Source organism: Trematomus bernacchii, unplaced genomic scaffold (assembly GCF_902827165.1).
Source record: "Trematomus bernacchii unplaced genomic scaffold, fTreBer1.1, whole genome shotgun sequence".
Classification (NCBI taxonomy): domain Eukaryota; kingdom Metazoa; phylum Chordata; class Actinopteri; order Perciformes; family Nototheniidae; genus Trematomus; species Trematomus bernacchii.
The window spans coordinates 26,379-40,850 of NW_022987762.1; the positions used below are offsets into that span (position 1 = coordinate 26,379).

Genomic DNA, 14,472 nt, shown 5'->3' on the forward strand with positions numbered 1-14,472 from the left:
ATGTTTCTCCAACATTTCATTGCTTTTGTGTAGGCTAAAAGGCTAAAGTACTCAATCCTTTTTGAATACATCAGAGAACTAAAACAACTTCATGTTTTTCCCATAGTGTGCTACACTCATGACATTAATATAGTAACCTTTTTTTGTTTTTATCTTCCAGAGACAGCTGCTTCAGCCAATTGACGAGTTCTTTCTTTTTCTATGCTTCCTGTCGGTGGGTTTGAAAGAGAGGGACCTTGCAAACCGCTTCAACGTACACCAGTCCACTGTGAGCCGCATCATTGCAACATGGACACGTTTTCTTACAACTTTATTGGGGTCACAGTGCATCTGGCTTACACCTGCAGAAGTTCAAGCCCACCTCCCAGAGGCATTCAAAGGCATTCAAAGATTTCCCAGACACACAGGTGATCCTGGATTGCACAGAGCTGAGGTGTCAAACACCATCCTCACTCCTCCTCCAAAGTGAAATATTCCACATACAAATCTCACTGCACCATGAAAGCCCTGGTTGGCATAGCCCCACATGGCGCAGTGACATTTGTTTCCAGTCTGTATGGTGGTTCTGTCAGCGACAAGGAGATTTTCAAACAATCTGGAATAGCTGCGTTGTTGACTGAAAACATGGCAGTGATGGTAGATAAGGGCTTCCTGATCAGCGATTGCTGCAAATGCAAGGTGTACTGCCCACCTTTTCTGTCACAGCAGAAGCAAATGCCAGCCTATCAGGTGAGGGAGACACAGGCCATTGCCAGACTGAGGGTTCATGTGGAGCGTGTCATTAGGAGGATAAAAGAGAACAAGCTTTTTGATGGTGTCATCCTCCTGTCCCATGCCTACAACATCAACCAACTGTTTGCAGTAGCATGTATGCTGTCAAACTATCAGAACAAAGCACTGGTCAAGAAATGGGTGAAATAAGACAAGATGATGACACCTGTGCAGGTAGCTGTGATTAAGCTGGATGAGCACACCGTAATCCCGTGTTGCCTAACACACGCTAGTGTTTTGTTTGAATAAATGGTAAATTGCAAATTACAATGTGTTGATGATTTCTTACAAATGCAATGATTTACTATTAATTACAAAAAATCACTTCACTTTATTGTCTTTTTAAATACAATTGTATATTTATTTACATATATGAAATGTGACAAACAATATATATCAAAAACAAAATATCAAATACAATATTGAAATCACATTTTGTTGTCATTCAGAACATATGATTGAGGGATTGCCTCCTAAAAAACAGCTGAGCCAGGGTCTAGCAGCTAACTGCTTACAGAGTTAACAATGGCTACAGTGCCCACTACCTTTTTAATGACAGGTACTTCGGCATGTATGTGTAAAAAAAAAAAGTCTACTTTTTCTCTGATTGCTCTTTGCACTTCTGGATCTGTGTATATTCTTTGCACCAGGTAGTCCTCCTGTGCCCACACTACAAAGTCACACCACTGCATCCCAGATACAAGAAGTTGACCCTGTACTTGCCAGTAATAGGCATGGCTTTTCTTGAGCTTAGGGGAGCCACATTCCATCTGCACATATTTGCAGTCGACATAATTTGGGACATTAGCCGCGTTCACACCAAGTACTTTCCTGTACTCAGTTCCGGCACTAAGAGCCCTGGCGCTTTTAACCCCAGGGTACTTAGTACAGATCGCGTTCACACCGGAGTACTTTTCCCTGAGGGAAGATTACAAGTACAGTAGGTGGCGGTAAGCACCTTAAAGTTGTTTGCAACCCGCTACAAAACAAGAGAAGAAGAAAAACTGATACAGGATCTGTTTAATCGCCATGTCGGTTTTCTTTATTGCACTCTCAAGACATAACATTAAATAGAAATATTTTAAATGTAACTAAAGTGTCAGTTGTACATGTCAGTAAACATTGTCAATATAAAATAAAGTGTCAGTTGTACTATATAATAACAGTAATAACAATATAAAATAAACTCCCAGCTGTAGGGAGTCTCAGCAGCAAACCCACCTTTATTATATATCTTCCTGAGACCCACTGCATCCGTCTGCCATAAACACTATGCAAACATACATGTTAGTTTTGGCCCATAGTGGACTCCATGTTGTGTTGTGTGAAATGGGGGGGAATTAAAAGTTTAGGTCAAATAATATTTAAAATTATATAAATTATCATATTTGTGTATGTGCCCCTGCCATTCCCCCACAAGGTTGCAACATTGATGATAAATAAATGACAAATAAAGCTTTGCCAGTTTATAACCGATGAAACATGATGGTATCAGAATAATCACTTACATGTGATGTATAGGATGCTACACAGGTCACAAAAGATAAAGTGTCAGGAGAAATAAGCTTAATCGCCATGTCGGTTTTCTTTATTGCACTCTCAAGACATAACATTAAATAGAACAATTTTAAATGTAAATAAAGTGTCAGTTGTACATGTCAGTAAACATTATATATAAAATAAAGTCATAACAGTAATAACAATATAAAATAAACTGTCCCAGGTGTAGGGATATTCTCAGCAGCATGCACACCTTAGTGCAACGTTGTGTGTCGTGTGTCAGTATTTACAAAAACTATACCAAATAAACTGTTATTAAATGCAGTTTGTCGCTCATCCTGCCGCTGCGCCGACGCTTCCTCATGGCGCAGCGCCCACACTTCATCCTGGTGCTGCTGGCGTTCCATCTGCTGCTTGAACACTTCTGCCTGGCGCTCCATCGAGGTGAGCATCTTGTCCTCCGTTTCCTGGGCCTTGGTGAACAGCACCATCTGATCTCCACGCAGCGACTCATTCACCACGGCACGCCGGTCCTCCAACGCCTGGGCGGTGTCAAAGAAATTCGCATCCCGTGTCCGCTTTCCTAAGAGGGGAAAATAAGCAATATACAATATACAAGTTTAGTCGCCATGTAGTTTTACAACATACTAGGATTGTGTTTTTTGTATTTTCACAAATAGAATTAAGGTTTCACAAATCTGAAACTGTGTTATAAAGAATGTTTAGACCCTCTGGGATAATCCAGTCCAAATAAATCGGCTATGCAGCGATTTAAGAGGTTCAAACACGGAGGATTGTTCCTTTTTGAAGAGTGCTTCATGTATGCTTGAACTTTGTTTAATGTTGTTGAGGCAAGTTAAACATAAAATATGATGAATATTATGAAATAAACATGATTGTGAACATCAGTTCGATGCGCAACGTTCTTTCAAGACAAAGTTACAGTGTGTGTGTACTGTGTGCTCGGGGCCGGTGTTAGCCTATTATGGCTAGCATGGCTAGCTTGATCTACTGAGCAAATAAAAGTACATCTGAGACCATTATTGTGCAGATTAAAACCCCAGTGCATGTAGTTGATTTTACCTTCGTCGTGTTCGTCATCGTTGGCCACTGAATCCGCCGTTTGTAGTCCTGCCCGAGTTTCTTTATTTTTAGCCGGTGTGCCGTGGGGCTGTGCACATTCCCAGGTCGAGTGAAAGCTACTGAACTGGCTTCAGTGCATTCCCTGGGTCGCGTCCTCTGCGTAGATCTCCAGAAGCGCCGACACCTCCTCATCATTTCTTGATGCTTGCCATAACTGCTTTCAAAAACAAACACAACGCACGGAGCGTTGTGTTTTTGTAGCGAGGAAAAACAATGGCGGCTCTGCACAACATTTTCAGAGTTGTACGGGCGTGGTTTGCAATTCGCCCAGCCAATCAGCACTGGGGCACTTTTGGAGAACTTTTCACCCACAGAAAAGTACGCTCTCTGAGTTGGCTCTAAAAATGGGGGTAAAAGTACCCGAGATTAAGTACGATTTTTGGTGTGAACGCGACTCACGGAACTAAAACGCGAAAAGTACGGTGAAAGTACTCCGGTGTGAACGCGGCTATTGGGACATTTGAATTCAACAAGGCCAAATTGGGGATATTCTGTTGGGTCAAAAACAACTCCATCAGGCGAGGCACCAAGCCAGGGCGTAGAGGGGTGAATGACAAGGCCACAAGGGGAGTAGTTCACGTTTGCCAGTCTACTGTATTCAGCTGCTACTGTGGGCTCCATCTCTGCACCTCTCCTCATTTCTGCAGTCTGCCTTGTTTGTTTGTAGCCTTTATTTAACCAGGTTAAAAAATCCCATTGAGATCAACGATCTCTTTTTCAAGGGAGACCTGCGGTACATTTAGTTACACATATAAAAACAAACAGAAAACAAAAGGACATCACAACATAATTACAGGGGTATACATTAGCAACCTATTTACATTTACAGGTATCCAATAATATTTCATCCAGCCGTGCTTTAAAACGATGCAAGGGAATCAAAATGCTCAGTTTCAATATTTTTTGCATGGTGTTCCAAGCCAGAGGAGCAGCGCACATAAAAGCTTTAGCACCTAAAACAGTCCTAGCACTAGGCACATGTAATAAAAACACATCCTGTGATCTCAGGCAATAGCTACTTGCCACTCTCCGTGAGATCAAAGAGCAGATATAAGTCGGTAGTTTACCCAGCATGGCTTTATAGATGAATATGTACCAATGAGTGAGCCTCCGACCAGTAAGTGAAGGCAGACCTGCCTTGGCATACAGGGTACAGTGATGAGTAAGTACTTTACAGTTAGTAACAAATCTCAGAGCACTGTGATAGGCGGCATCTAACCTTTCCAGGCAATGGGCAGGTGCATTCATACAGATCAAATCACCATAGTCTAGCACAGGTAAAAAGGTCACAGTGACTAGCCTTTTCCTGGCTTCAAAAGAGAAACAGGACTTGTTTCTGAAAAAGAAACCTAATCTAACCCTCAGCTTTTTAAGCAGATTAGTGACCTGAAGTTTAAAAGTAAGACAATCATCAAGCCAGATACCAAGGTATTTATAATAGCTAACCACTTGGAGTATTTGTCCTTGCATAGTCACAATATCCAAAGCAGTCTCTGGAGTCTTTTTAGCTTTAGAAAAGAGCATTACCTTGGTTTTAACAACCGCCTCCTTAATTGAGGGACCTGCACAGTACATCACGGTGTCATCCGCATAAAAATGCAAAGTAGCTTCATCCACATTTTCACCTAAACTATTGATGTAGATGGAGAATAAAAGTGGACCTAAAACAGAACCTTGAGGAACACCATTAGCAATGTTCAACCACTCAGAAGACAGCCCATCAAAGTGAACACATTGGGACCTTTCAGAGAGGTAGTTCACAAACCACCCCACTGCATGGCTGGATAAGCCAATACTGAGTAGCCTCTGCTTTAAGATGTGATGATCGACGGTATCAAACGCTTTGGAAAGGTCAATAAATAGAGCTGCACAGCTCTGCTTATTATCTAAAATACTTGTAATGTCATTCACCACTTTCATTGTGGCAGTGATGGTGCTATGTTGCTTTCTGAAGCCTGACTGATGTTTAGACAGGATGTCATTGTTACATAAAAATTCCTTTACCTGTTCACTCACTAGGCGTTCAAGAACCTTCGCCAGAACTGACAATTTCGAGATTGGCCTATAGTTATTTAAAACAGTTGCCTCCCCACCTTTCAGCAAAGGCAGGACATACGCTGACTTCCATACTTTAGGAATTTTGTTTGTGCTGAGGGAGAGGTTAAAAAGAGTAGTGAGAGGTGGAGCAATAAAATCTGCAGCTGTCTTTAAAAAGAAAGGTTCTTCGTTGTCCGGGCCAGCCGGTTTCTTAGGATCTAACTTAGATAATGCTTCATGAACAACATTTACAGTAAAAGGAGTAAAACTGAAAGTGTTTTCCAGACCACATGGTTCAGAGTCACCGACTGTGGCGTTCACGGTAGCAGAGTTAGTCACAGAATCAAACATAGAACCGCAGGACACAAAATGCTCATTAAAATAATTTAACATAGTAGCCCTGTCCGATATAGAGCCAGATGTTGTGGTAATGCACGGAGGTAGCTCATTTCGGATCTCACCGGTGGATAGCGATTTTATGGCTTTCCAAAATTTCCTAGGAATATTTAGGTTTTCTGTAGTAACTGACAAATAGTACTTCGACTTAGCACTTTTGACCTGTGAAGTGAAGCTATTTCTTCAGTCTGCCTTGTACCTTTGAGTATTCGCTCTGCAAGAGAGTTAGCAGAGCTCTCACCTCTGACGTGACAAATCTCTCTAAACCTAGAGGCAGTAACCCTGGGTTTGCGGAGCAGATGCCACTCTGAGCTAGAGCTTTGCTCACGGGTAGCCTCCTCAATTTTGTGAGACATTTCCAAATCAACAGATAAGCTGTTCATATGTAGTTGCTCCTCTTCTGAGCACACCAGCGGGAAATCACATGGCAAGATCACATACCCCTCTATGGGCAAGTGGGGTGTTGGTGGTGTGTCAGTGTGAAGTGTGGTGTACCGAGACGTCAAAGCAGGCATCTGATAGGACAGAACACTGCCCTCCTGCACCATCCCGAAGGCACTTTCCACAAGGGGCTTGTCAGGTCTCATGTTCATTGTGGTCACAAGCGGTCTGTCTTCAATGCTGAATGCTGAGTATGCCTCCGTAACTCTGAACAGGCAGGGATCTGGTAATGGCCCCACCATGCCTCTGTAGAATCCACTCCTACAAAGAATGGCAAAGACAATATAGCACATTAATGTGACAATAAAGGTAAGGAATACAGCACCTGAATAGCATTATGAATTTTAAAAACACAGGAAACACAATTTTTCAGCTAAAATTACCTTACTCCAGTCTGCACCATCCTATTTGGTACAGGCTTGGTGAAGACCATGGAGTTGATGGGCCCTGGGTTCACACCCTTAAGGAAAAGACAATTACTGTTAGTTGAGTCACTTTAAAACAAAAACTTGGTGAAAGAAGTATTTGAACCTTATTGAAATTACCATTGTTCGCGGCTTGTGCCATTGCTGTTCCGATTCAGTACAGCTATGCACAGGCGGCACAACTGGCATGTTCAGTTCAGTGTAGTGTGCCGTTTGGAACAGCAATGCTACTGTGTGATTGCACAAAACAGTTCCTGCAACACAGGAGCACTGGTTGTGCGTGAGCACCACTGGTGATGAATCACGAAGCATTATCTAAAAAAGAGAGAAGAAATACTAGTGATTAGTAACCTCACTTGTGGTAAATGAGCCAGGAGGTTATGCGTAGAATTATTGGTTATTTTTACTGACCCATTATCCTAGAAGAAGCATGTATTCCTGAATGCTTAGTGTTACCCTCTAACCCTACAATACCACAATGAACCTTCTTTGGAAACTAAGATGCCTTGAAAATTGTATTAAAGCAGTTTTGACTATATATTTGAACCCCCAAACTTACACATCCATAATCAATGTAATAATATCTGACCAATCAGCTGTGATAAAGCAGGGAGAAGTAGGACACTGTTGAGATTCCCTTAAGGTAAACTAATGCTTAACTGAACTGAAACTCAATAAACAGGGGGGAACACAGTGTCAATGCTGCCTGCCTACACTCAAACTGTGTGCTGTCTCGCTCTTCCTCATTGACCTGTAGCACAAGGCTCTCACGCTGACCTGCCCTGTCAGCCTGTCTTTATTGGACACTGAATGAAGAAAAACAGAGCAACAGCGTTAGATCTATACTCACGTCAAAACATCTATGGCAACATTGCTTTACAAAAGCTGATACCATTATGCAGTGTGGCTAACAACAAGACAACCTTTAGTAGGCTAGGCTATAAGGCTATTAACACTAGAACCGCCAGAGATTTTCAAGGTAAAATGTTCTTTTATTGAACAGAGAGTTTTGATCGCACAGGGATGAAAACCAGGGGCGTCGCCTGGACCTGAAAACATTCGGGGCTTAGCCCACAGTGGCGGCGGCACTACAGTGGCATTTTTACTGCAACACTCCCCACACGCACACACACAGTACACCCGCGACTGTTACAATGAATGCTCGATAATCAGCTCACGGCATATAGGCAGGGGTAAAGTGGTATGTTTTATGAGTGGGGACGATCACCTCCTCCAGGGGGGTCCGGGGGGATGCTCCCCCGGGAAGATTTTTTTTTAAATATTTAAGTTAAAAGCATCAATCTGGTGCACTTTGAGAGCAAAATGAAGAGAACTATGGATACCTCTCTCAACACCCATATGAAACAGAACTGTAAACAGATGTACTTTTTCTTTATGGATATTTTACTAATCACTCCCATTTAAACTCTATTCTTGTTTTACTGCCATATAGTATTTCATAACTGTTTTTCCTTTATTCTCTTATTTTTTTTATAACTATAATGATCATATGAAGGTGTGCCGCGGAAATAATCTTTTGAATAATTTGTGACCAAACCGTTAGAGACCCACTGAGATAACTTAGACTAAAGTTATGTATCTAAACACTCAGAGAGTCCTTTAGCTCACCTGAGTCTCTCAGTCTGAGAGGAGAGGACTCTCCTCCAGCTTGTTGTGGAACAAACAGCTCCATATGTCCGTTAGTGCAGCTAGCTAACCAGATGCTAACAACACGTCCATGCTGGCACCGGTCCCTCCCTCCCCCCTCTCTCCCTCTCTCTCTATCACACTAAATGCGCTATTAGCCGCGTTCACACCGGAGTACTTTCACCGTACTTTTCGCGTTTTAGTTCCGTGAGTACCCCTTATGTCGCGTTCACACCAAAAATCGTACTTAATCTCGGGTACTTTTACCCCCATTTTTAGAGCCAGCTCAGAGAGCGTACTTTTCTGTGGGTGAAAAGTGCTCCAAAAGTGCCCCAGTGCTGATTGGCTGGGCGAATTGCAAACCACGCCCGTACAACTCTGAAAATGTTGTGTGGAGACGCCATTGTTTTTCCTCGCTACAAAAACACAACGCTCCGTGCGTTGTTTTTGAAAGCAGTTATGGCAAGCATCAAGAAATGATGAGGAGGTGTCTGCGCTTCTGGAGATCTACGCAGAGGACGCGACCCAGGGAATGCACTGAAGCCAGTTCAGTAGCTTTCACTCGACCTGGGAATGTGCACAGCCCCACGGCACACACCGGCTAAAAATAAAGAAACTCGGGCAGGACTACAAACGGCGGATTCAGTGGCCAACGATGACGACCACGACGAAGGTAAAATCAACTACATGCACTGGGGTTTTAATCTGCACAATAATGGTCTCAGATGTACTTTTATTTGCTCAGTAGATCAAGCTAGCCATGCTAGCCATAATAGGCTAACACCGGCCCCGAGCACACAGTACACACACACTGTAACTTTGTCTTGAAAGAACGTTACGCATCGAACTGATGTTCACAATCATGTTTATTTCATAATATTCATCATATTTTATGTTTAACTTGCCTCAACAACATTAAACAAAGTTCAAGCATACATGAAGCACTCTTCAAAAAGGAACAATCCTCCGTGTTTGAACCTCTTAAATCGCTGCATAGCCGATTTATTTGGACTGGATTATCCCAGAGGGTCTAAACATTCTTTATAACACAGTTTCAGATTTGTGAAACCTTAATTCTATTTGTGAAAATAAAAAAAAAGGGAGATTTCAGTGCTTTTTTTTTACATGTAGACCACATTAGACCAGGTCCTGATCTAAAACCACTATACCTAGACTCATCAAATCTGGACTGGATTATCCCAGAGAGTCAAAAGATTCTTTATAACACAGTTTCAGATTTGTGAAACCTTAATTCTATTTGTGAAAATACAAAAAACACATTCCTAGTATGTTGTAAAACTACATGGCGACTAAACTTGTATATTGTATATTGCTTATTTTCCCTCTTAGGAAAGCGGACACGGGATGCGAATTTCTTTGACACCGCCCAGGCGTTGGAGGACCGGCGTGCCGTGGTGAATGAGTCGCTGCGTGGAGATCAGATGGTGCTGTTCACCAAGGCCCAGGAAACGGAGGACAAGATGCTCACCTCGATGGAGCGCCAGGCAGAAGTGTTCAAGCAGCAGATGGAGCGCCAGCAGCACAAGGATGAAGTGTGGGCGCTGCGCCATGAGGAAGCGTCGGCGCAGCGGCAGGATGAGCGACAAACTGCATTTAATAACAGTTTATTTGGTATAGTTTTTGTAAATACTGACACACGACACACAACGTTGCACTAAGGTGTGCATGCTGCTGAGAATATCCCTACACCTGGGACAGTTTATTTTATATTGTTATTACTGTTATGACTTTATTTTATATATAATGTTTACTGACATGTACAACTGACACTTTATTTACATTTAAAATTGTTCTATTTAATGTTATGTCTTGAGAGTGCAATAAAGAAAACCGACATGGCGATTAAGCTTATTTCTCCTGACACTTTATCTTTAGTGACCTGTGTAGCATCCTATACATCACATGTAAGTGATTATTCTGATACCATCATGTTTCATCGGTTATAAACTGGCAAAGCTTTATTTGTCATTTATTTATCATCAATGTTGCAACCTTGTGGGGGAATGGCAGGGGCACATACACAAATATGACAATTTATATAATTTTAAATATTATTTGACCTAAACTTTTAATTCCCCCCCATTTCACACAACACAACATGGAGTCCACTATGGGCCAAAACTAACATGTATGTTTGCATAGTGTTTATGGCAGACGGATGCAGTGGGTCTCAGGAAGATATATAATAAAGGTGGGTTTGCTGCTGAGACTCCCTACACCTGGGAGTTTATTTTATATTGTTATTACTGTTATTATATAGTACAACTGACACTTTATTTTATATTGACAATGTTTACTGACATGTACAACTGACACTTTAGTTACATTTAAAATATTTCTATTTAATGTTATGTCTTGAGAGTGCAATAAAGAAAACCGACATGGCGATTAAACAGATCCTGTATGAGTTTTTCTTCTTCTTCTCTTGTTTTGTAGCGGGTTGCAAACAACTTTAAGGTGCTTACCGCCACCTACTGTACTTGTAATCTTCCCTCAGGCAAAAGTACTCCGGTGTGAACGCGATCTGTACTAAGTACCCTGGGGTTAAAAGCGCCAGGGCTCTTAGTGCCGGAACTAAGTACAGGAAAGTACTTGGTGTGAACGCGGCTATTGCCACACACACACACAGAGCCGAGTTTGAATGACACAAGCACACGTTTATTTCCATGCAACTCTCTGATTGGTCTGGTGTCATGCCTCTGTTGCATTCACTGAACACGGGAAATTACAGTGCTGCCGTCCTCTCTTGTGTCATGATGAGGTTCACGTAAAGCACGGTTAATGTATTATATTATTGAGGGAGAATTGTCCGGGGCTACAGAAAAAACATTCGGGGCTAAAGCCCCGGATGCCCAGGCCAGGCGACGCCACTGATGAAAACGTATACCAATATAATCTGTGGACTCTCAGGGCTCGACATTATAAATGTAACGCTGGGCCGGAAGCATTATTTAGACACCGCGGCCAGCATAACGTACTTTCAACTCGCCCCACAGCTGTTTTCAGGAAAAGTCACGGACTGGGAGACTTTAATATTTTATTGAAAAAAAGTTACATCAAATATAAAACAGCTCGGGGTCAAATTGACCCCGTTGGCGGTTCTAGTGTTAAACGATAGTATTTTTGAGTAAAATGGCTAATGTTTTAAAGAATTAACACCAGAAACAGTACATAGCGTTATAGTAGTCTACTATAGTAGTAGTAGTAGTATAATAGTAGTTCTACTATAGGGCTCTGGCGTTACCTAGCTTTTGACAGCTGACGTTAGCGTAACCTGTAGCATAAGCTAGCTGGTTAGTACCTGTTACTCCAGTTACCTTCTTACCTTCATAGTTGTGTATATATGACGCAGCATATAATTTGAAGCCTTTATCGAGTTTGCTGGCTGGGGCTTTAGTCGTCCTGCAAATGCGATGAACATCGCTAATTTTCAATTTCGGGAGCTCTTGTAGACACCGGGTGTAGAAACGTCGCCATTGTTGTTGTTGTACCGGAAACAGTTGGGCAGTACTACGCACAATGCAGAAGTGACTGTGCATGAAGCCTATTGTGCAGGTCTGCGTCGGTCTCGCTCATCTCAAACAAGCATAATGTCCAAGCGTTTCCTGTTTACGGTCGTTTGATTCTCTGTTTTGAGAATAATAAAATAAGATAATAAAAATGATAAAATAATAAAATATAATAAAATAAAAATGATGAAATAAAAATTCTAATAAGACAATAATAATAATAACAATAATAATAAAACAATAAATAAAATAAAATAACAATATATAATTCAATCACAATAACTCATTTGAAAAAATATATATAAATAAATGTGGACATCTTTTTACTGAAATGTCTCCTTAACACACGGCCCGTTTATTCAGAGTATTAATGAGGATGTTGGAGAGCTGCTGATGTAACTAAATAATTCCCAATGTGGGATCAATAACGTTTAACGTGTTAATACTTCATTGCTTGTTTGTTTGTTTGTTGACAGCATGTAAAGTGGCCTTTGGTCCCTTGAAAGGCGCTATAAAAATGTAATCTATTGTTATTATTATTATTATTGATAAGGTATTTGGCTCCCTCTGGCGGTCACTAAGTGTACTCTGCCACCTCACATTTTGAAACAGTACTAGTGTCTTTACGGCAGTTCACAACAACATCAGACATCAAGGTGCAATCTCCTGATGATATAGAGTGTATTATAGTGGAAATCTGCAACCCTAGGAAACAAGATAACATTAGGATAATCAATTTATACAACCCATGTAAAAATCTAACCACTGATATATTTAAAGAAATAGCAGGCAATAAACATAGGAAGGAAGTTTGGTGTGGTGATTTCAATGCACACAACAGTCTATGGGGCAGCAACCATACAGACAGTAACGGAAATATAGTGGAAGAAATGCTGGAGGAAAGAACACTATATGCCTTAATGATGGACATGGCACAAGAGTAGATGTACACAGGGGGAAAGTCTCATGCCTGGATCTGACATTAGTGTCAAACTGTTTGGTTCATACATGCGAATGGTTTGTTTTGAATAACTCCACAGTAGGAAGTGACCATTATCCAGTGCTTACTAAAATGAATACTAATGTATATATACAGGAAGGAGGTGTAATAACCAGGTGGTGCTTTGCTAAAGCTGATTGGGGAAATGTAGGATATGGTGTGAGGAGTCGGTACACCTGCTAACATCAGAGGGAAGCATAGAGGTAATTACAAGCCAAATAACGCAACATATTCTAAATGCAGCAGAGAACAGTATACCCAAAACAACAACCAAGGGTAGGAAGAAAGTGGTGCCATGGTGGAATGAGGAATGCAGCAGGGCTATTAAAGAGCGAAATAATGCATTTAGAGAATTAAAGAAAAACATGACACAAAATAATGTTATAGAGTTTCAAAGGAAAAGGGCAGCTGCTCGAAGGACAATCAAATACACACAAAAAAGAACATGGAGAGAATTTTGTTCTACCATTGGCAGAGGAGTAACATTAGGTGATGTCTGGTCCATGTTTAAGCGGATGAGTGGGAAAAGGAAATCCATTAAAATTCCAGCTTTGGTTGATGGGGAGAGGCTGGCAGTGACAGATAAAGAGAAGGCAGACATGTTAGGAAGGACACTTGCAGCAGTACATAGCGGGGAACATCTCAGTGATATTCATAGGCAGCAAAAACAGCAGTTACTAGCAGAGAATGAAAACGTGAAGTAGAAGAGACAGGATAATAGGTCAGCTCTTGAGGTGGAATTTACAATGTCAGAACTCAAAATAGCCTTACAAGGTACAGGATATACAGCCCCAGGACAAGACCAGCTATGTTATGCTATGTTTAGACAGTTGCTTATGGAAACTATGACAATGGCGCTGAGTCTTTTCAATAAAATCTGGAGAGAAGGAGATATGCCAAGTTTGTGGAAAACAGCAGTCGTGCTACCATTCAATAAGCCAGGGAAAGATACAGCTAATCCTAGTAACTACAGACCAATAGCTCTTACATCACACCTATGTAAATGGATGGAAAAGATCATTGTCCGTAGGCTCTCACATGTACTGGAGCAGAAAGGGCTGCTGAGTAGTTTTCAGAGCGGATTTCGTAAAGGGCGGTCCACAATAGATGCTTTAGTAAGAGTGAGTAATGATGTGGAAAAAACATTGAAAATGAAAGAGATAATGGCAATAGTGTACTTTGACATTGAAAAGGCGTATGACTGTATGTGGAGGGATGGGTTACTGATCAAATTGAGTAGAATGGGTATTGGAGGGAGAATGTACAATTGGGTAAGGGCCTTTTTAACAGACAGGACATTTAGAGTAAAGGTTGGAGCAGATATTTCCAACTATTTTGAAATAGAAAATGGTATCCCCCAAGGGAGTGCAGTCAGTCCAATATTATTTAACATCATGATTAATGATATATTTACATGTTTAGACACATGCATTCAATCGGCTCTATACGCAGATGATGGGGCTATTTGGATGAGGGGAAGAAATGCCCCATACGTAATGGAGAATAGCTAGAGCGATTAAAAAAGTGGAGAGGTGGTCATATAACTGGGGATTCAAAATGTCAGAAAGCAAGTCATGCTACA

General features: G+C 41.3%; 1 protein-coding gene across 1 annotated transcript; it reads right to left on the reverse strand.

Annotated features, from left to right (window-relative positions):
* Nucleotides 1–699: 699 nt before the first annotated feature.
* On the reverse strand, nt 700–7,039 carry LOC117496639. The gene is made up of 4 exons (XM_034148352.1): nt 6,672–7,039; nt 6,040–6,549; nt 3,942–4,066; nt 700–836 (listed from the first exon to the last, which is right to left on the reverse strand). The coding sequence occupies exons 1-4, from the start codon at nt 6,719–6,721 to the stop codon at nt 700–702; spliced, it is 822 nt and encodes a 273-aa protein (XP_034004243.1). The 5' UTR covers nt 6,722–7,039.
* Between the last annotated feature and the right edge of the window lie 7,433 nt (nt 7,040–14,472).

Bases quoted from the DNA above. Each gene is read 5' to 3' on its own strand.
- LOC117496639 (XM_034148352.1), bottom strand. From the start codon at position 6,721: ATGGTCTTCACCAAGCCTGTACCAAATAGGATGGTGCAGACTGGAGTA. The intron at 6,550-6,671 runs GTAATTTTAGCT...CATTCTTTGTAG, and splicing joins ATGGTGCAGACTGGAGTAAG to GAGTGGATTCTACAGAGGCA. The intron at 837-3,941 runs GTGCCTCGCCTG...TTGATGTTGTAG, and splicing joins CCCCTCTACGCCCTGGCTTG to GCATGGGACAGGAGGATGAC.